General features: G+C 37.7%; 1 protein-coding gene across 2 annotated transcripts in view; it reads left to right on the forward strand.

Annotated features, from left to right (window-relative positions):
* Positions 1-14,117, forward strand: part of LOC124594977 (peroxisome biogenesis factor 1) — a 383,457-nt gene that overhangs the window by 139,901 nt on the left and 229,439 nt on the right. For both annotated transcript variants that reach the window (XM_047133503.1, XM_047133504.1), the window contains one exon: positions 6,053-6,224. In XM_047133503.1, coding sequence (XP_046989459.1) covers positions 6,053-6,224 — 172 coding nt within the window. The remainder of the gene's footprint in view (positions 1-6,052; positions 6,225-14,117) is intronic.

The following is a 14,117-nucleotide window of genomic DNA, read 5'->3' on the forward strand; positions in this document are numbered from 1 at the left end:
CGCACAAACATCCTCATATCTTTGTAGTGTTCCTCAAACCATTATTACTCATCTCTGGGGCAGATGGCTGGTCCATTGCCTTTCTGTAAATACATGAAGTGTGCAGGTTAGTATAGTGAAGTAAGTGGATGGATGTGGGTTGCATTGAGCAGAGGAAGTAAGCTCTGCCCACCAACCCCCCAGAATATGGCCCTGTCAAGGTGTGAGGGGGGTTGGGGGGTCAAGCTGCATTTACATCACATGGTGCTGGGACTACACTTCTGCTCACATATCAGTGTATGCCTTAAGCAGCACTCTATCTGCCACTGTATCAGCTGTCTGTGTGCTGTGTGTCTACGAAAGTAAAAACTGAAATAGGTGTAAAAAAAGCTAACAATTGAAATTGAAGTTGATAGTTTCAGGTTGAGTAAAGGAGCTTGTTACTACTAGTTCTGTATCAGTTCTCATCGGCAATTTGGGATTAAAAAGAGCCATTAATAAAACTTACATTGTGACAATAAAAGGAATGGTTACAATTTTGAACTTCATATTCTTCAACTTTGCAAGATTCATTATTACTGGTGCTACTGTTCAATTCAACAGCATTAATAATGATCTCATCTGTTGGTCCTGTGCACTTCACTGTTTGTCTCATGGGCTAAGAGAGAAAGTGGAACAGCTCCTTTTCTTTCTTTTTTTTCCCCCCTTTTTGCGGCCCTGGTCACAACACTCTGTGACACCATATCAGTGGTGGATACATAAGGGAGGCACGCAGGGCGTGCATGCCAAGTTATCCAGTAGTTGTACTTTCCTATGTAGCACACGCGTTTTGCTGAAGAAAATATTTATCATTTAAAATTCAACATACTTTTGCCCTCACAACTACTGAAACATGACTGTAATGATCTGGCACATAAATTGAATCAGTGCTTAACTGAACTACTGTTCTTTGAAGAAGAATCACTCTTTGTGATTAAAAAGAAACTAATGGGAGAGATTCTTCAATACAAGCAAACAAGCATAAACACCCTTAATGATCATGATTCTGTTATGCAAGCATTGTCTGTTTGTACTAGATCTACTTTGCACGTGCTGTACAAAATATTTTCTTGTTTACCTGCATCTATTGCTACAGTAGAAAGTAGTTTTTCAACATTGTGGAGTACAAAGACGTGGCTGAGGTCGACAGTGAAGGAAGACTGACTTAATGGCTTAGCTCTGTTGAACACTTACCCTGACATTGCTTGTCCTATTGAAGATGTAATTAACTGATTTGCCAGGAAGAATAGGCACATAGAATTCATCATTTTAGGAAGAGAACCACAATTGTAACATTTTGATATCGTAAGATGACATTGTCTTGTATATGTGTATAATCACTTTAAATAAAACTTTCTTACTCTTTGCATGTGAGTTGATTATTTTTTATTATGGCAAAAGTAAAGGTAGCTCAAGATATCTTTAGCACCCCTCCTTGAGGTTTTTCTGTATTCGTCACTGCTATATATGCTCAACGCCTTAAAGTACTACCACTTGCCTCTCTCCAAGGAATGGAAAGTGCGCCTGGTGTTGCCCATGATGGACAAGAAACCACTCTGTCAGTTATCAGTAGAGGTATTAATTCATGAGACACCAGAACATGACACAACAACCACTTTGAAAATTTCTGGGTTACATCACTGGGCTTGTCAGTGACCAGTCACAAAACACAATCAGGCTGAAATTGACCAACTTCTGCAAATTCAAAACTAGGAAACTCTCATTCTTCTCTCTGTGAACATACCATACCTTCATTGCCTGCAAAGTATTCTGTTGGTGAGTGAAATGCATCCCCTCACATGGTATATTATGTCTCCACACCTTCCCAATGATGTGTAACAATGTTTACCACAGTTCATCACCTAAGGCAACCTTTTTTCATGCTTTAAGCAACGAATCATGATGGTCCTGTGTATGCGCTAATCTCTGTGCCTTGTGTAGTGTTGTGAGTGGCGTAACAAATGGTGTGGTGGCTTTCTTACACCAAAATCTGGTGAGGGTTGTTGCTGTCCAGTACTGAATTGACAAGTGTGTTAGAAGACTGTGGCCCATCTTCCCACCACTACTATCCATTATATTCAGTGATGATATCTGTCACATTATGGACCACAACTGTTAACTTGGGTAGTGGCTGTTCTCTCGGGTCGACAAACTCACTGTAACCCTTTGACCCACTGGTGTGTAAAAAGCCCATTGTTTGTGTTAGCTCGAAGAATGAGTATTCTGTACATCAGGCTCTCATTACCAGGCAGTGATCAGATGCAATGAAGTCACTTCTCTTGCCAATTATACACTTAAAAATAGTGCCAACGGCCAGAACCAAGTCTTACATTGTACCAGTCACATAATTTGTCAAACTATTTCATTATCCTTGGTGACAGGAATGCTCTCTCCACAACAAATTAGCTACCTGTAATGCAATTGCTCATGAGTATTTATATAACTCAGAATAAGACCTTATGGACTGCTGTAAATGCCATTGGCTTAACCAGAAGACTAAGCATATAAAGAAAATGCCTCTACATTATTCATCAAGAAACATACTTGCCTGTTTTCACAAGCATCCCTAGGTTGCTTGGGAAATCACTATTTGTAGCATTATTATTATTATTATTATTATTATTATTATTATTTATAATGTGGAATTATAGAAAACATACACGCTGTTTATAGATTAATGTTAAAATTTGACAACCAGATTGCAACACTCAGTATCAATTTTTATGAACCTTTCAGATCACCTTTAAAAGCATGGAATGGGCAGTTTTGCAGTTTTGCTCCTCCACACCACAGTCACACACTGAACCCCATTTAATCAACATCCCATTTGAATGTAGTTAAGTATCAACCATTTATAACTGGCAAGCTCAAACCCAGCAACATTGTTCATTAGATGTTTAATTAGATGGGCATTTTGGGATGGATGTTCATTTCAACTTTTCTTCCGCTTCCCCATGACATCAAAAACATCAGCGACTTGAAGATTAACCCTAGGTGGCTTGTGTAACTTAAGGTGTTCATCTGGTGGATTCTGGAAAGTGTTATTTATAACTGACTTCTTTTGCAACTCTGTCTTCTTAAGAGTTTTACCTTGACAGCTTTTATTCTGGATATTTTGTGTACTTTGATGTTATGAATGCACAGGGACCTAAAATTGTAAGCCAGATTCCATATGTGGAAAGAAAAAGGGCATATAAGGTAATGTGAATTATGATATTCAGTGTCTCATTTATTTCAGCTCTTCATATATCTACTGTGGAGATAGATGGCTAAACACTGACTCATACTGCTATTAGCAGCATCAATACCTGTGCTTGCAAATGCCCTTGATTCACAATTTGTTGTCTCCTTCAAAGGCTCTTGATTCACAATTTGTTGTCTCCTTCTGGGAGGCTACATGGCATACATATACTAGCATATCGATGTTTGTTAGTAATTTCTAAAATACACATAAAGAAAAATCACTAGCTCTCAAGTGGAAGAAGTTAAACTTCTGCCTATGTTTCTAGGAAACACACTCTCTTATATTAATGGACTGTAGCCTCAACAGAAATGGTGACTTCTGGAAGGGAGAGGATTATTTTTGTTAACAGTACATACAATATTTTGCCTGTCTCCTTTGTGACTGATTTATACAGCAGTTGCTGTAGTAGGGTAACAGTAGGGTCCTCATACCTGACATCTATTACACCCTAGACCAGTAGATGTTCTGAGCCCATTCTTTCATGGTTGTGTCTTTTAATACAATGACTCTGAAATGGAGCTTTCTGTCCCAAGGGATGTATTTCAGCCCTTCTGTGAGTCATTTCAGTTATTAGTCTCTCAGTAAACAAAAAGAACTTACATTGAGACAGTGTCCATATGTCTGTGCCCCACAGCATTCACAATGTTCATCTTACTTGTAATGTGCCCTAGCCAAAATCTTTGGTTCAGTTCAGAAGTCATGCAATGAGATCTTCTTTGTAGGATGAGCAATTGCATGTTTTGCTGACGAGTTCTGACTTAATGAAGTCCAGCTGGTCTACTTAATTGTGAGAATACATCTCTCAGACACTTTAAATGTACCCATGCTTGAAATTTCCACAGCTAGCATGAGTTCAATAGCAGAATTTTATTTTTCTCACAGACTTACAATAACGACACTTTTATTAGTGCTAACAGTTTGGAGATTGGAGTGGGTTAACAAATAGATTTTTAAATTTTCTGTTGGAGTATCTGTGTGTGCCTGTTAAACATCGAAGTTTTGCTTTTAATTTGAGAATGAGTGTCCTGATTTCACATATTCAGTTGAGTTTTCCGGGTTTTGTTCTTGATACAAATTTTACTTGGCTATTGAATGTGATAAACATGAAAGCCACACCCTTGAAGGACTTATTATGTTAAAATATATAAGGCACAGAGCTTGCAAGGAGACAGAGCTATCTGATTTGTGTTTTAAAGAGGCTGTATAAAATCACAGGTTGATCATGATTGCAATATGTGTGAGTCTGCTGAGATGTTCTGCCAGAAAGGTTTGATGCAGTCCACCATGTGGCGTAAGGCAGGCCACAAATGCCTGCAGAACTATCACTTAACGACAGGTATCAATTCCTTGTGATGAAATGAGCATATGAAATTTGCTCTATACATGCTTATTTACATAGCATACAGTTGCTCAGCCATACTTGAAACTGCTCACAAATTTTTCATTAAAAATCAATTAGGGTTTTTGGGAATTGTGCTCGGAGCTGGACCAGAGTACTGTCTTTTAGGCATGGATGCTCCATCTTAGGAGGTCCAGAACTACTTTGATTTGTTGGCACTAAAACAATAAAGCACAGACTTTTTACTATTTGAGGTGAATAAAACATTTTAACATTGAGTATCTTGATGGATCTAAGAGAGACCTACTTTGTTTGCAGAATTTACCATATACAACAGAGCATTATATCTCCTACAGTCACTGCATTAGATAAACTTTAGTGTAGAAAAGAACTTTCCCATCTGATTTGATTCTCTCTGTGTCCCATAAGGCATTCAAGAGATATAGCCAGAGAAGGAAATTATCCACACCATTCAGGACCCTCCACTCATGCTGTACCACTCTGGTGAGCCGTGTGACATGGTAACTGACAAGGCTTATCGATGAACACGCTGTAATACCTTTCAAAGGCCTCCTATTATTGTTCATATCATTACTGAAGCAAGGACAGACCATTTTGCACTTCACAAAATATCAAAATCTAGCATCCTATGACTACGATATCCGTGAGTCACAGTTAGAATCAGACATTCCTTACAAATACCTGGGTATAAAAATCTGTAGGATTATAAAATGGAATGATTGCATCAGTCCAGTTGTAGGTAAAGCAAGTGGTAGACTTTGGTTCTTTGGTAAGATACTCTGAAAATGCAATGAGTCTACAAAGGAGATTGTTTATATAACACTTGAGTGATGCACCTTAGAACTAGTGTGTGGGATACATACCGGATAGGACTATCAGGAAATACCAAACATATTCAGAAAAGGACAGCACATATGGTCACAGTTGTATGTGATCCACAAGATAGCATCACAGAAAAGATGAGATACCACATGTGAATGGAATGGAAACAGTCCTTAATACATGGTACAATGGGAAGTAACATATGCCACATACTTCACAATGGCTTGCAGAGTGTAAATGTGTATGTAGGACAAGAATGTACATTTTGTGGCACCATTTGTCCAGCCATTGTGGAACTCCTTTCCTTCACTCTGACTTCAGAAAGTAATGGCATAATTACATATGAACTAACACGACTTTCCACTTTCCGCTGTTTTTTATTTGTGGCACACACACACACACACACACACACACACACACACACAAGAGGGGGTTGGAAGGAGAGATGCCATTTCCAACATTGCCATTTTCATGTTCTTGAGGAATGGGGACAATCATTATGTTTCATCTGATATGAGTATTTGTGTGGGAAAAACAATTTTTTAAATTATGAATTGCATATTTTAGCTAATGCCTCATCATTAAAGCTCTAACATTTGTATTTACAGGATACAAGACTTGAAATATTAAGGAACTTGCTACAAGGAAGCTTCAGGGATATCCCGAGTTTGATAACATTAGATGATTTGAAACATTTTTCCCAGAAGTCTGAGGGATATGTATTGCAAGATTTAATAGATTTAGCTGAGAAAACTTTATTTGAGAGCTGGAAACGAGTTGGTAAGTTTTATCAGTTGATAATGAAGATCGAAAACAAATGCTGTGTGTCACTTGTATACAGGTTTATGAAGTCGAAGTTCTAAATGATTAACATGTTAAACCAAATTAAAAACCATATTTATCAGCAACAAAAACAATTCTTTATCTTAAAGAAAGTGTCATAAATGAATAACAAGTATTTTAACAGAAGAAACTTTGAAAATATAGGACCTGCAGTAATGTATCACTCACTACATTAAACCATTCACGTATGATTTTTGAGAACGTATTTTGCATTGGAGTACAATTGTTTCTTCTTTTTTTTTTTTTTTACATATAAATGATTATTTATGAAATTTGAAGAAATATATGTGTACTAAGGACTTATAACACCAGTTGCATTGTTTATGATACACCATGACTTGTTTTTCATTTGTCGAAATACTCACACATGGCTACATCTACATCTACATCTACATCTACATTTATACTCCGCAAGCCACCCAACGGTGTGTGGCGGAGGGCACTTTACCTGCCACTGTCATTACCTCCCTTTTCTGTTCCAGTCGTGTATGGTTTGCGGGAAGAACGACTGTCTGAAAGCCTCCTTGCGTGCTCGAATCTCTCTAATTTTACATTCGTGACCTCCTCGGGAGGTATAAGTAGGGGGAAGCAATATATTCGATACCTCATCCAGAAACGCACCCTCCCGAAACCTGGCCAGCAAGCTACACCGTGATGCAGAGCGCCTCTCTTGCAGAGTCTGCCACTTGAGTTTGCTAAACATCTCCGTAACGCTATCATGGTTACCAAATAACCCTGTGACGAAACTCACCGCTCTTCTTCTCTATCTCCTCCGTCAAACCGATCAGGTATGGATCCCACACTGATGAGCAATACTCAAGTATAGGTCGAACGAGTGTTTTGTTAGCCACCTCCTTTGTTGATGGACTACATTTTCTAAGCACTCTCCCAATGAATCTCAACCTGGTACCCGCCTTACCAACAATTAATTTTATATGATCATTCCACTTCAAATCGTTCCGCACGCATACTCCCAGATATTTTACAGAAGTAACTGCTACCAGTGTTTGTTCCGCTATCATATAATCATACAATAAAGGATCCTTCTTTCTATGTATTCGCAATACATTACATTTGTCTATGTTAAGGGACAGTTGCCACTCCCTGCACCAAGTGCCTATCCGCTGCAGATCTTCCTGCATTTCGCTACAATTTTCTAATGCTGCAACTTCTCTGTATACTACAGCATCATCCGCGAAAAGCCGCATGGAACTTCCGACACTATCTACTAGGTCATTTATATATATTGTGAAAAGCAATGGTCCCATAACACTCCCCTGTGGCACGCCAGAGGTTACTTTAACGTCTGTAGATGTCTCTCCATTGATAACAACATGCTGTGTTCTGTTTGCTAAAAACTCTTCAATCCAGCCACACAGCTGGTCTGATATTCCGTAGGCTCTTACTTTGTTTATCAGGCGACAGTGCGGAACTGTATCGAATGCCTTCCGGAAGTCAGCGTGTGTACGGTATATCATGATATACTTGACCACATTAAAGGTAATTTTACATATTTTACATTCGAAACTGGTTTTTCCACAATGTCTTCAATCATAATAAACTTTTCACCTTCTAAAAGGAGTTGTTTTCTTCTAAGCTGGTATTATTTTTTCTGGAAGATGGTTCCAGCTTTTTTGGCTCAAAACCTTAATGGATTTTCTGCTTTGCTTGGTCCTCCCTCACAATTGTAGACAAGGAGAGTTACTTTCTTCATGAGTTGCTCTGCCACATTGAGCCAGAATGTTGTTGAGATCATCCTCTTGGCTGTTGGGTACAGTATGTGGTAAATTATACTTGCATCTAGCTTTGTTATCTCCAGAAGAGAGAAATATATCTCCTTATAACCCCTGAAATATTCTCATAAGTGGATATGAGATGAGATGCTGATCGGGTATGCCAACTCCGCTGATCCCTTGGATGTAATCTATAAAATGCTTGGAAAAGAGACAACAGACAACTGACTGATCAGAGAGTAATTACAACATACAGCATTATCAAAAAATTCATGGAACATATATGGAAGCACCTTAAGACAGAAAAATAGTTAACGTCCAATGCTCCTCCTTAATTATTTTTCTTCTTAATTCTTCAAATACTTTACGAGTCTGCGGTTTTGTCAGTACGTCAGCAAGTTGACTTGAACTTTCCACATATTTCATTTTTGTGGTTGTTCCAATATGTTGTTGAGTGAACTTTTGTGGAATGTCTATATTTTTCTTGCCTCTTGTTATTTTTCCTTCATAGGTATTCTTCAACATATATGTGGCAGTTTGTTTGTCAATACGCAGCTCTGGCAGTTTGATTGTCAGTACATAATCTGTTGGTTCATTCAGACTTGAAATTCCAAATTCTTGTCCAAGGCATTGTATCCAGCATTCATTGTTGATTGAAGAGATGGCAATTAGATACTCTGCTTCAGTGGTTGAAGTTACCATAGAATGGGGTGAAGTGGGACAGATTTTCATCTTTTTAGTAAATTTACCTATGGTACCAATTTTGTTTCCAAACCTTATGAAACTTTAAATACATAATCACCTAACAACATTTTGCACTATGTTTGGGTTCATATTTTTTTTAAAATATGTTAGATAGAGGGACTGTTTAAGTGCTGAAATGTGTGTCCCAGACATTTATTTGTGTTCAAAATACCCCTCAAGTTCACTATGGAGATGAAACAGGACAGGGAAATAACACAAATGAGTAGGGTAAGCAGAAATTCTTTTTATTATATGCTACCGTATAAAAAAGTTTTGTAGAGATAATCTTTTATTTTAAATTCAGGAACTTTTTCTGTAAATAAGACTATTTTAATGCACTATAACATGATAATAATGGTCTTACAAATCTATATGCAGCTTTGCTATACTGTTCATCGCTAATTTTCCCTCATCGGACTTTTGCAATGTCAACAATCTTGGACAGTGTTGGGAAGAGAAATCTTCCTCTTCTGATGTCTTGATACACATCAATTTTCCAAACAATATCAGCGTGGAGAACATCTTGGATGTCGTCACTTGAGGGAAATGGAACATTGTCTCTGTTTTCCCTACCTTTTTCCTTAGAAATTTTATTTCAATTGTCTTATCCTGTGGTACGCCAGTGATTTCTCCCTGCTAGAATTTTGTTCAGTGGTCTTGCTCTGTGATGAATTTCGCCACAATGAAGTCTCTGGGTTGTTCTCTTGTTGACAGTGCAAATTTAGGTTTCACTTCCCTACGTCTGTTCTTACCTCTAGGAACTTGAATATCTTGTTGGGTACCAATGGACGACTGGTGCTTGCAGACAGTACTATGGTTGGCAGAAGTTGTGGAAACATCAGTGACAAAATCTGCAGGAGAAGTGCTCATACCTGGATGAACATTTAGTTTTCTACCTCTGTTTCTTGTGGAATCACTAGATATGGCTATGACAAGCTTTTCAGTGAGAACATCTATCCAAACTTTCTCAGCTTTGGAATGCTGAACTCTCCTTGGAATCGTCTGCAGCACTTTTTCAGAATCTAATGGTATTTTACCACATGCTTTAAAGCCAGAGATTATGTTCCTCTGCATATTACCAACCTTCTCCAGTGCTTGCTTCAGTTTTTTTGGAAACTGGACTTTAGGCAGACATCCCTTGTACAGTTTCTTCCAGTTCAGCAAAACATCTCTCCACGCTGCTTTAATTGGTCTGAATACTGCAATATCCAAGGGTTATGTTAGATGTGTAGAATTTGGAGGCAGCATTATAAAGGCAACGTTATGATCATGACACAGTCTTATCACTTCCTGAGAGAGATGACTTGGAAGGTTGTCCCCTATGACAGCTTTTCTTCCATCAAACCTTCTCAGATATGGCAGACCTATTTTGACAAACCATTCTTCAAATAATGGCATGTCAAACCAACCAGATTTGCTTACTGCCTAACGTGAGCCTTCAAAACCATCTGTCCAAGTTGGGTAGAGACTTCTGCCCAAGGTCTTGTACACAATAAAAGGGAGGAGCACTTCTCCATTAGCAGAAACAGTTAACATCGCACTGGTTGACTCTTTGCTATGGTCAATAACTCTTTCTGGATGTCAACATCCTCTTCTTACAATGACCCTGGAAGATCCAGGACCATCTGTGAAATTTGTTTCATCATAGCTTAGAATCCTTTCTGGAGGAATGTCTTTTAAATTAGCTTCCAAGTTTTTGAAATATCCAGTAAGGCAGTCTTCATTAACAGCAGCTCTTGATCTTTTCACATTTTTTGAAAGACGAAATGTGATGCTGGGATATCAACAAAAAAGATTCTGATCCAATCTCTCCCAGTTTTTTCACATGATATCCAAGTTGATCAAGAAAAGTTTTTACTGTGTCCTTAACATCATCACTTTGATGAGAAAACCCCCACTCAGCACAGGTTAAAATTCCTGCCACTATTAAATTTTCATGCTCCTCATTTAAAACTTGTTGATTTCCATGTTTCTTCTTAAATTTTTCATTTGCCAGCATAGTTTTCGGAACACTATATTCCTCAGCTATGATCCTTAAGCTTCTGCTACTTCTCCTGTACTCTGCAATAGCATTTTGCATCGCATAAAAGAGTCCATCACTCCCTGCAGCTTTTTTATAGTTTCGCACCGTGTCCCATTCACCCATGAAAAGACAATTATTTGAACTAATTAGTCTCATGAGTACATTAATGACAATAACATCACAATGATTTGTATACAACGTAACCTCAATACTAGTTCTGAGACTATTGGTTAAGCTGAGCGTTACATTAATATTCTTATGAGCACTGGAAGAGGTTTGTAAGGATATTTTATAATCTAACCTTTTTGGCATGACAGAAAAAAACAATCTGTGAAGCACTTACCAGCTAAATAAGCTTCAGACACTATGTATCTGCTTTGTTAAACTTTGATGAACAAAATTAAGTAAAGAGATCACTTTCAGAGAGAGCCACTCGATGTCAGCACCAACAAAATACCAAAGATAATATAATGTCCCACTTTACCCCACATGTTCCACTACACACCATTCTACGGTGCCACAAGACATTGCTTTTGAGCATACCAGGCAATGGGTCCATCCCACATGATAAGAACTCCATTGCTGGAGCATGTAGTTGAAATATCGTCTCCGTAATCAGGATCGGCAAAGGCAAGCCATGTTGAGTCTCCATCAAAGAATATACCAATCTTCATAGCACCTTTTAGACACTGTAAAATATGTTTCACCATTTTCCAGTGACTAATCATTGGTTTATTACTAAATCTGCTTAAGTAATTAGCAGAAAAACTGATACCTGAATGAGATATTGTTGTAAAAGGCACTGTAGACTCTCAGTAGTTTCTCTATGGACTTCAGTCCTCTCTAGTGACACATTATTGACAAGATTTTCTTTATCTGTTACCATTCCGTGCTCCATAGGTGTAGCTACTGGGTTCAAATCATCAAACTTAAATTGTCTTAAAAGTTTGTTTGTATACATAGATTGATTTGCAAAAATTTCCACTGAACTTTTATCTACATGTCATCTAAATGGCTACTCTGCAAATCACACTTAAGTGCCTGGAAGAAGGTTCATAGGACCACTTTCACTATAATTCTCTGTTAGTCCACTCTCAAACAGCAAAGTCTGAATGAACCAACAGAACTCTGCAGTATACAACGTAACCTCAATACTAGTTCTGAGACTATTGGTTAAGCTGAGCGTTACATTAATATTCTTATGAGCACTGGAAGAGGTTTGTAAGGATATTTTATAATCTAACCTTTTTGGCATGACAGAAAAAAACAATCTGTGAAGCACTTACCAGCTAAATAAGCTTCAGACACTATGTATCTGCTTTGTTAAACTTTGATGAACAAAATTAAGTAAAGAGATCACTTTCAGAGAGAGCCACTCGATGTCAGCACCAACAAAATACCAAAGATAATATAATGTCCCACTTTACCCCACATGTTCCACTACACACCATTCTACGGTGCCACAAGACATTGCTTTTGAGCATACCAGGCAATGGGTCCATCCCACACGATAAGAACTCCATTGCTGGAGCATGTAGTTGAAATATCGTCTCCGTAATCAGGATCGGCAAAGGCAAGCCATGTTGAGTCTCCATCAAAGAATATACCAATCTTCATAGCACCTTTTAGATACTGTAAAATATGTTTCACCATTTTCCAGTGACTAATCATTGGTTTATTACTAAATCTGCTTAAGTAATTAGCAGAAAAACTGATACCTGAATGAGATATTGTTGTAAAAGGCACTGTAGACTCTCAGTAGTTTCTCTATGGACTTCAGTCCTCTCTAGTGACACATTATTGACAAGATTTTCTTTATCTGTTACCATTCCGTGCTCCATAGGTGTAGCTACTGGGTTCAAATCATCAAACTTAAATTGTCTTAAAAGTTTGTTTGTATACATAGATTGATTTGCAAAAATTTCCACTGAACTTTTATCTACATGTCATCTAAATGGCTACTCTGCAAATCACACTTAAGTGCCTGGAAGAAGGTTCATAGGACCACTTTCACTATAATTCTCTGTTAGTCCACTCTCAAACAGCAAAGTCTGAATGAACCAACAGAACTCTGCAGAAAAAATGAACATCCACATCTTTCTGTGTGAGCTCTGATTCGCCTTATTTTATTATGATGATCATTTATCAGTATGTAGGTCAGCGTCAACAAAATATTTTTGCATTCAGAGGAGAAAGTTGGTGATTGAGATTTTGTGAGAAGACGTTGCTGCAAAGAGAAACACCTTTGTTTATATATGTCCACCCCAAATCATGTTTCATGTTCTTGACACTCTCTCCCATATTTCTCAATAATACATAACATGCTGTCCTCCTTTGAACTTTCTCAATGGAGTCCAGAAATACAGAAATATGGAATCAACATGAAATTTTTTGTCGATAGCACTCAGTGCTTTGTGTCAGTATAGAGCTGGTTGACTTTAACAAGAACAAAGTTTTCTGAATTCATGTTGATTATATATCAATAGACCATTCTCTTCGAGTAATTTTTAATGTTTGAACAGAATATATGTTCCATATTCCTGCTGCATATCAGTGTTAATGGTACAGACCTGTAATTTAATGAATTACTCCTATTGCATTTCTTGGATATCGGTGTGACCTGTGCAACTTTCCAGTCTTTAGATACAGATCTTTCCTCAAGTGAGCAGTTGCATATGATTGCTAAGTATGGAGCTATTGCATCAGCATAGTCTGAAAGTAACCTGATTGTTATACAATCTGGACCAAAAGACTTGCTTTTATTAGGTGAGTTAAGCTGCTTCACTATTCCGAGGACATCTGCTTCTAAGTTACTCATGTTGGCAGATGCTCTTGATTTGAATTATGGAATATTTACTTTGTCTTTTTTGGTGAAGGAATTTCGGAAAGCTGTGTTTGGTAACTCTGCTTTAGCAGCACTGTCATCAGCAGTATTTTCATTACTATTGCGCAGACAATACATTGATTATGTCTTACTGCTGGCATACTTTAAGTTTAACCAGAATCTCTTTGGATTTTCTGCCAGGTTTCATTGTTATAAGTATCTCGCATTGAATTCTACATTAAAGTTTTGAGTTCTGTAAAATATCACCAATCTTGGGGATTTCGTGTTTGTTTAAATTCTGCGACAATGTTCTGATCTATTTTTTGTACCCAAGGGGATCAGCTCCATCACATGTTAATTTGTTTGGTATAAATCTCTCAATTGCTGTTGATACTATTTCTCTGAATTCAAGCCACATGTGGTTTACAGTTAAATTATTAATTTGGAAGGAGTGGAGATTGTTCCTGAGGAAGGCATCAAGCAAATTTTTATCTGCTTTTTTGATT

Source organism: Schistocerca americana, chromosome 2 (genome assembly GCF_021461395.2).
Source record: "Schistocerca americana isolate TAMUIC-IGC-003095 chromosome 2, iqSchAmer2.1, whole genome shotgun sequence".
Lineage (NCBI taxonomy): Eukaryota > Metazoa > Arthropoda > Insecta > Orthoptera > Acrididae > Schistocerca > Schistocerca americana.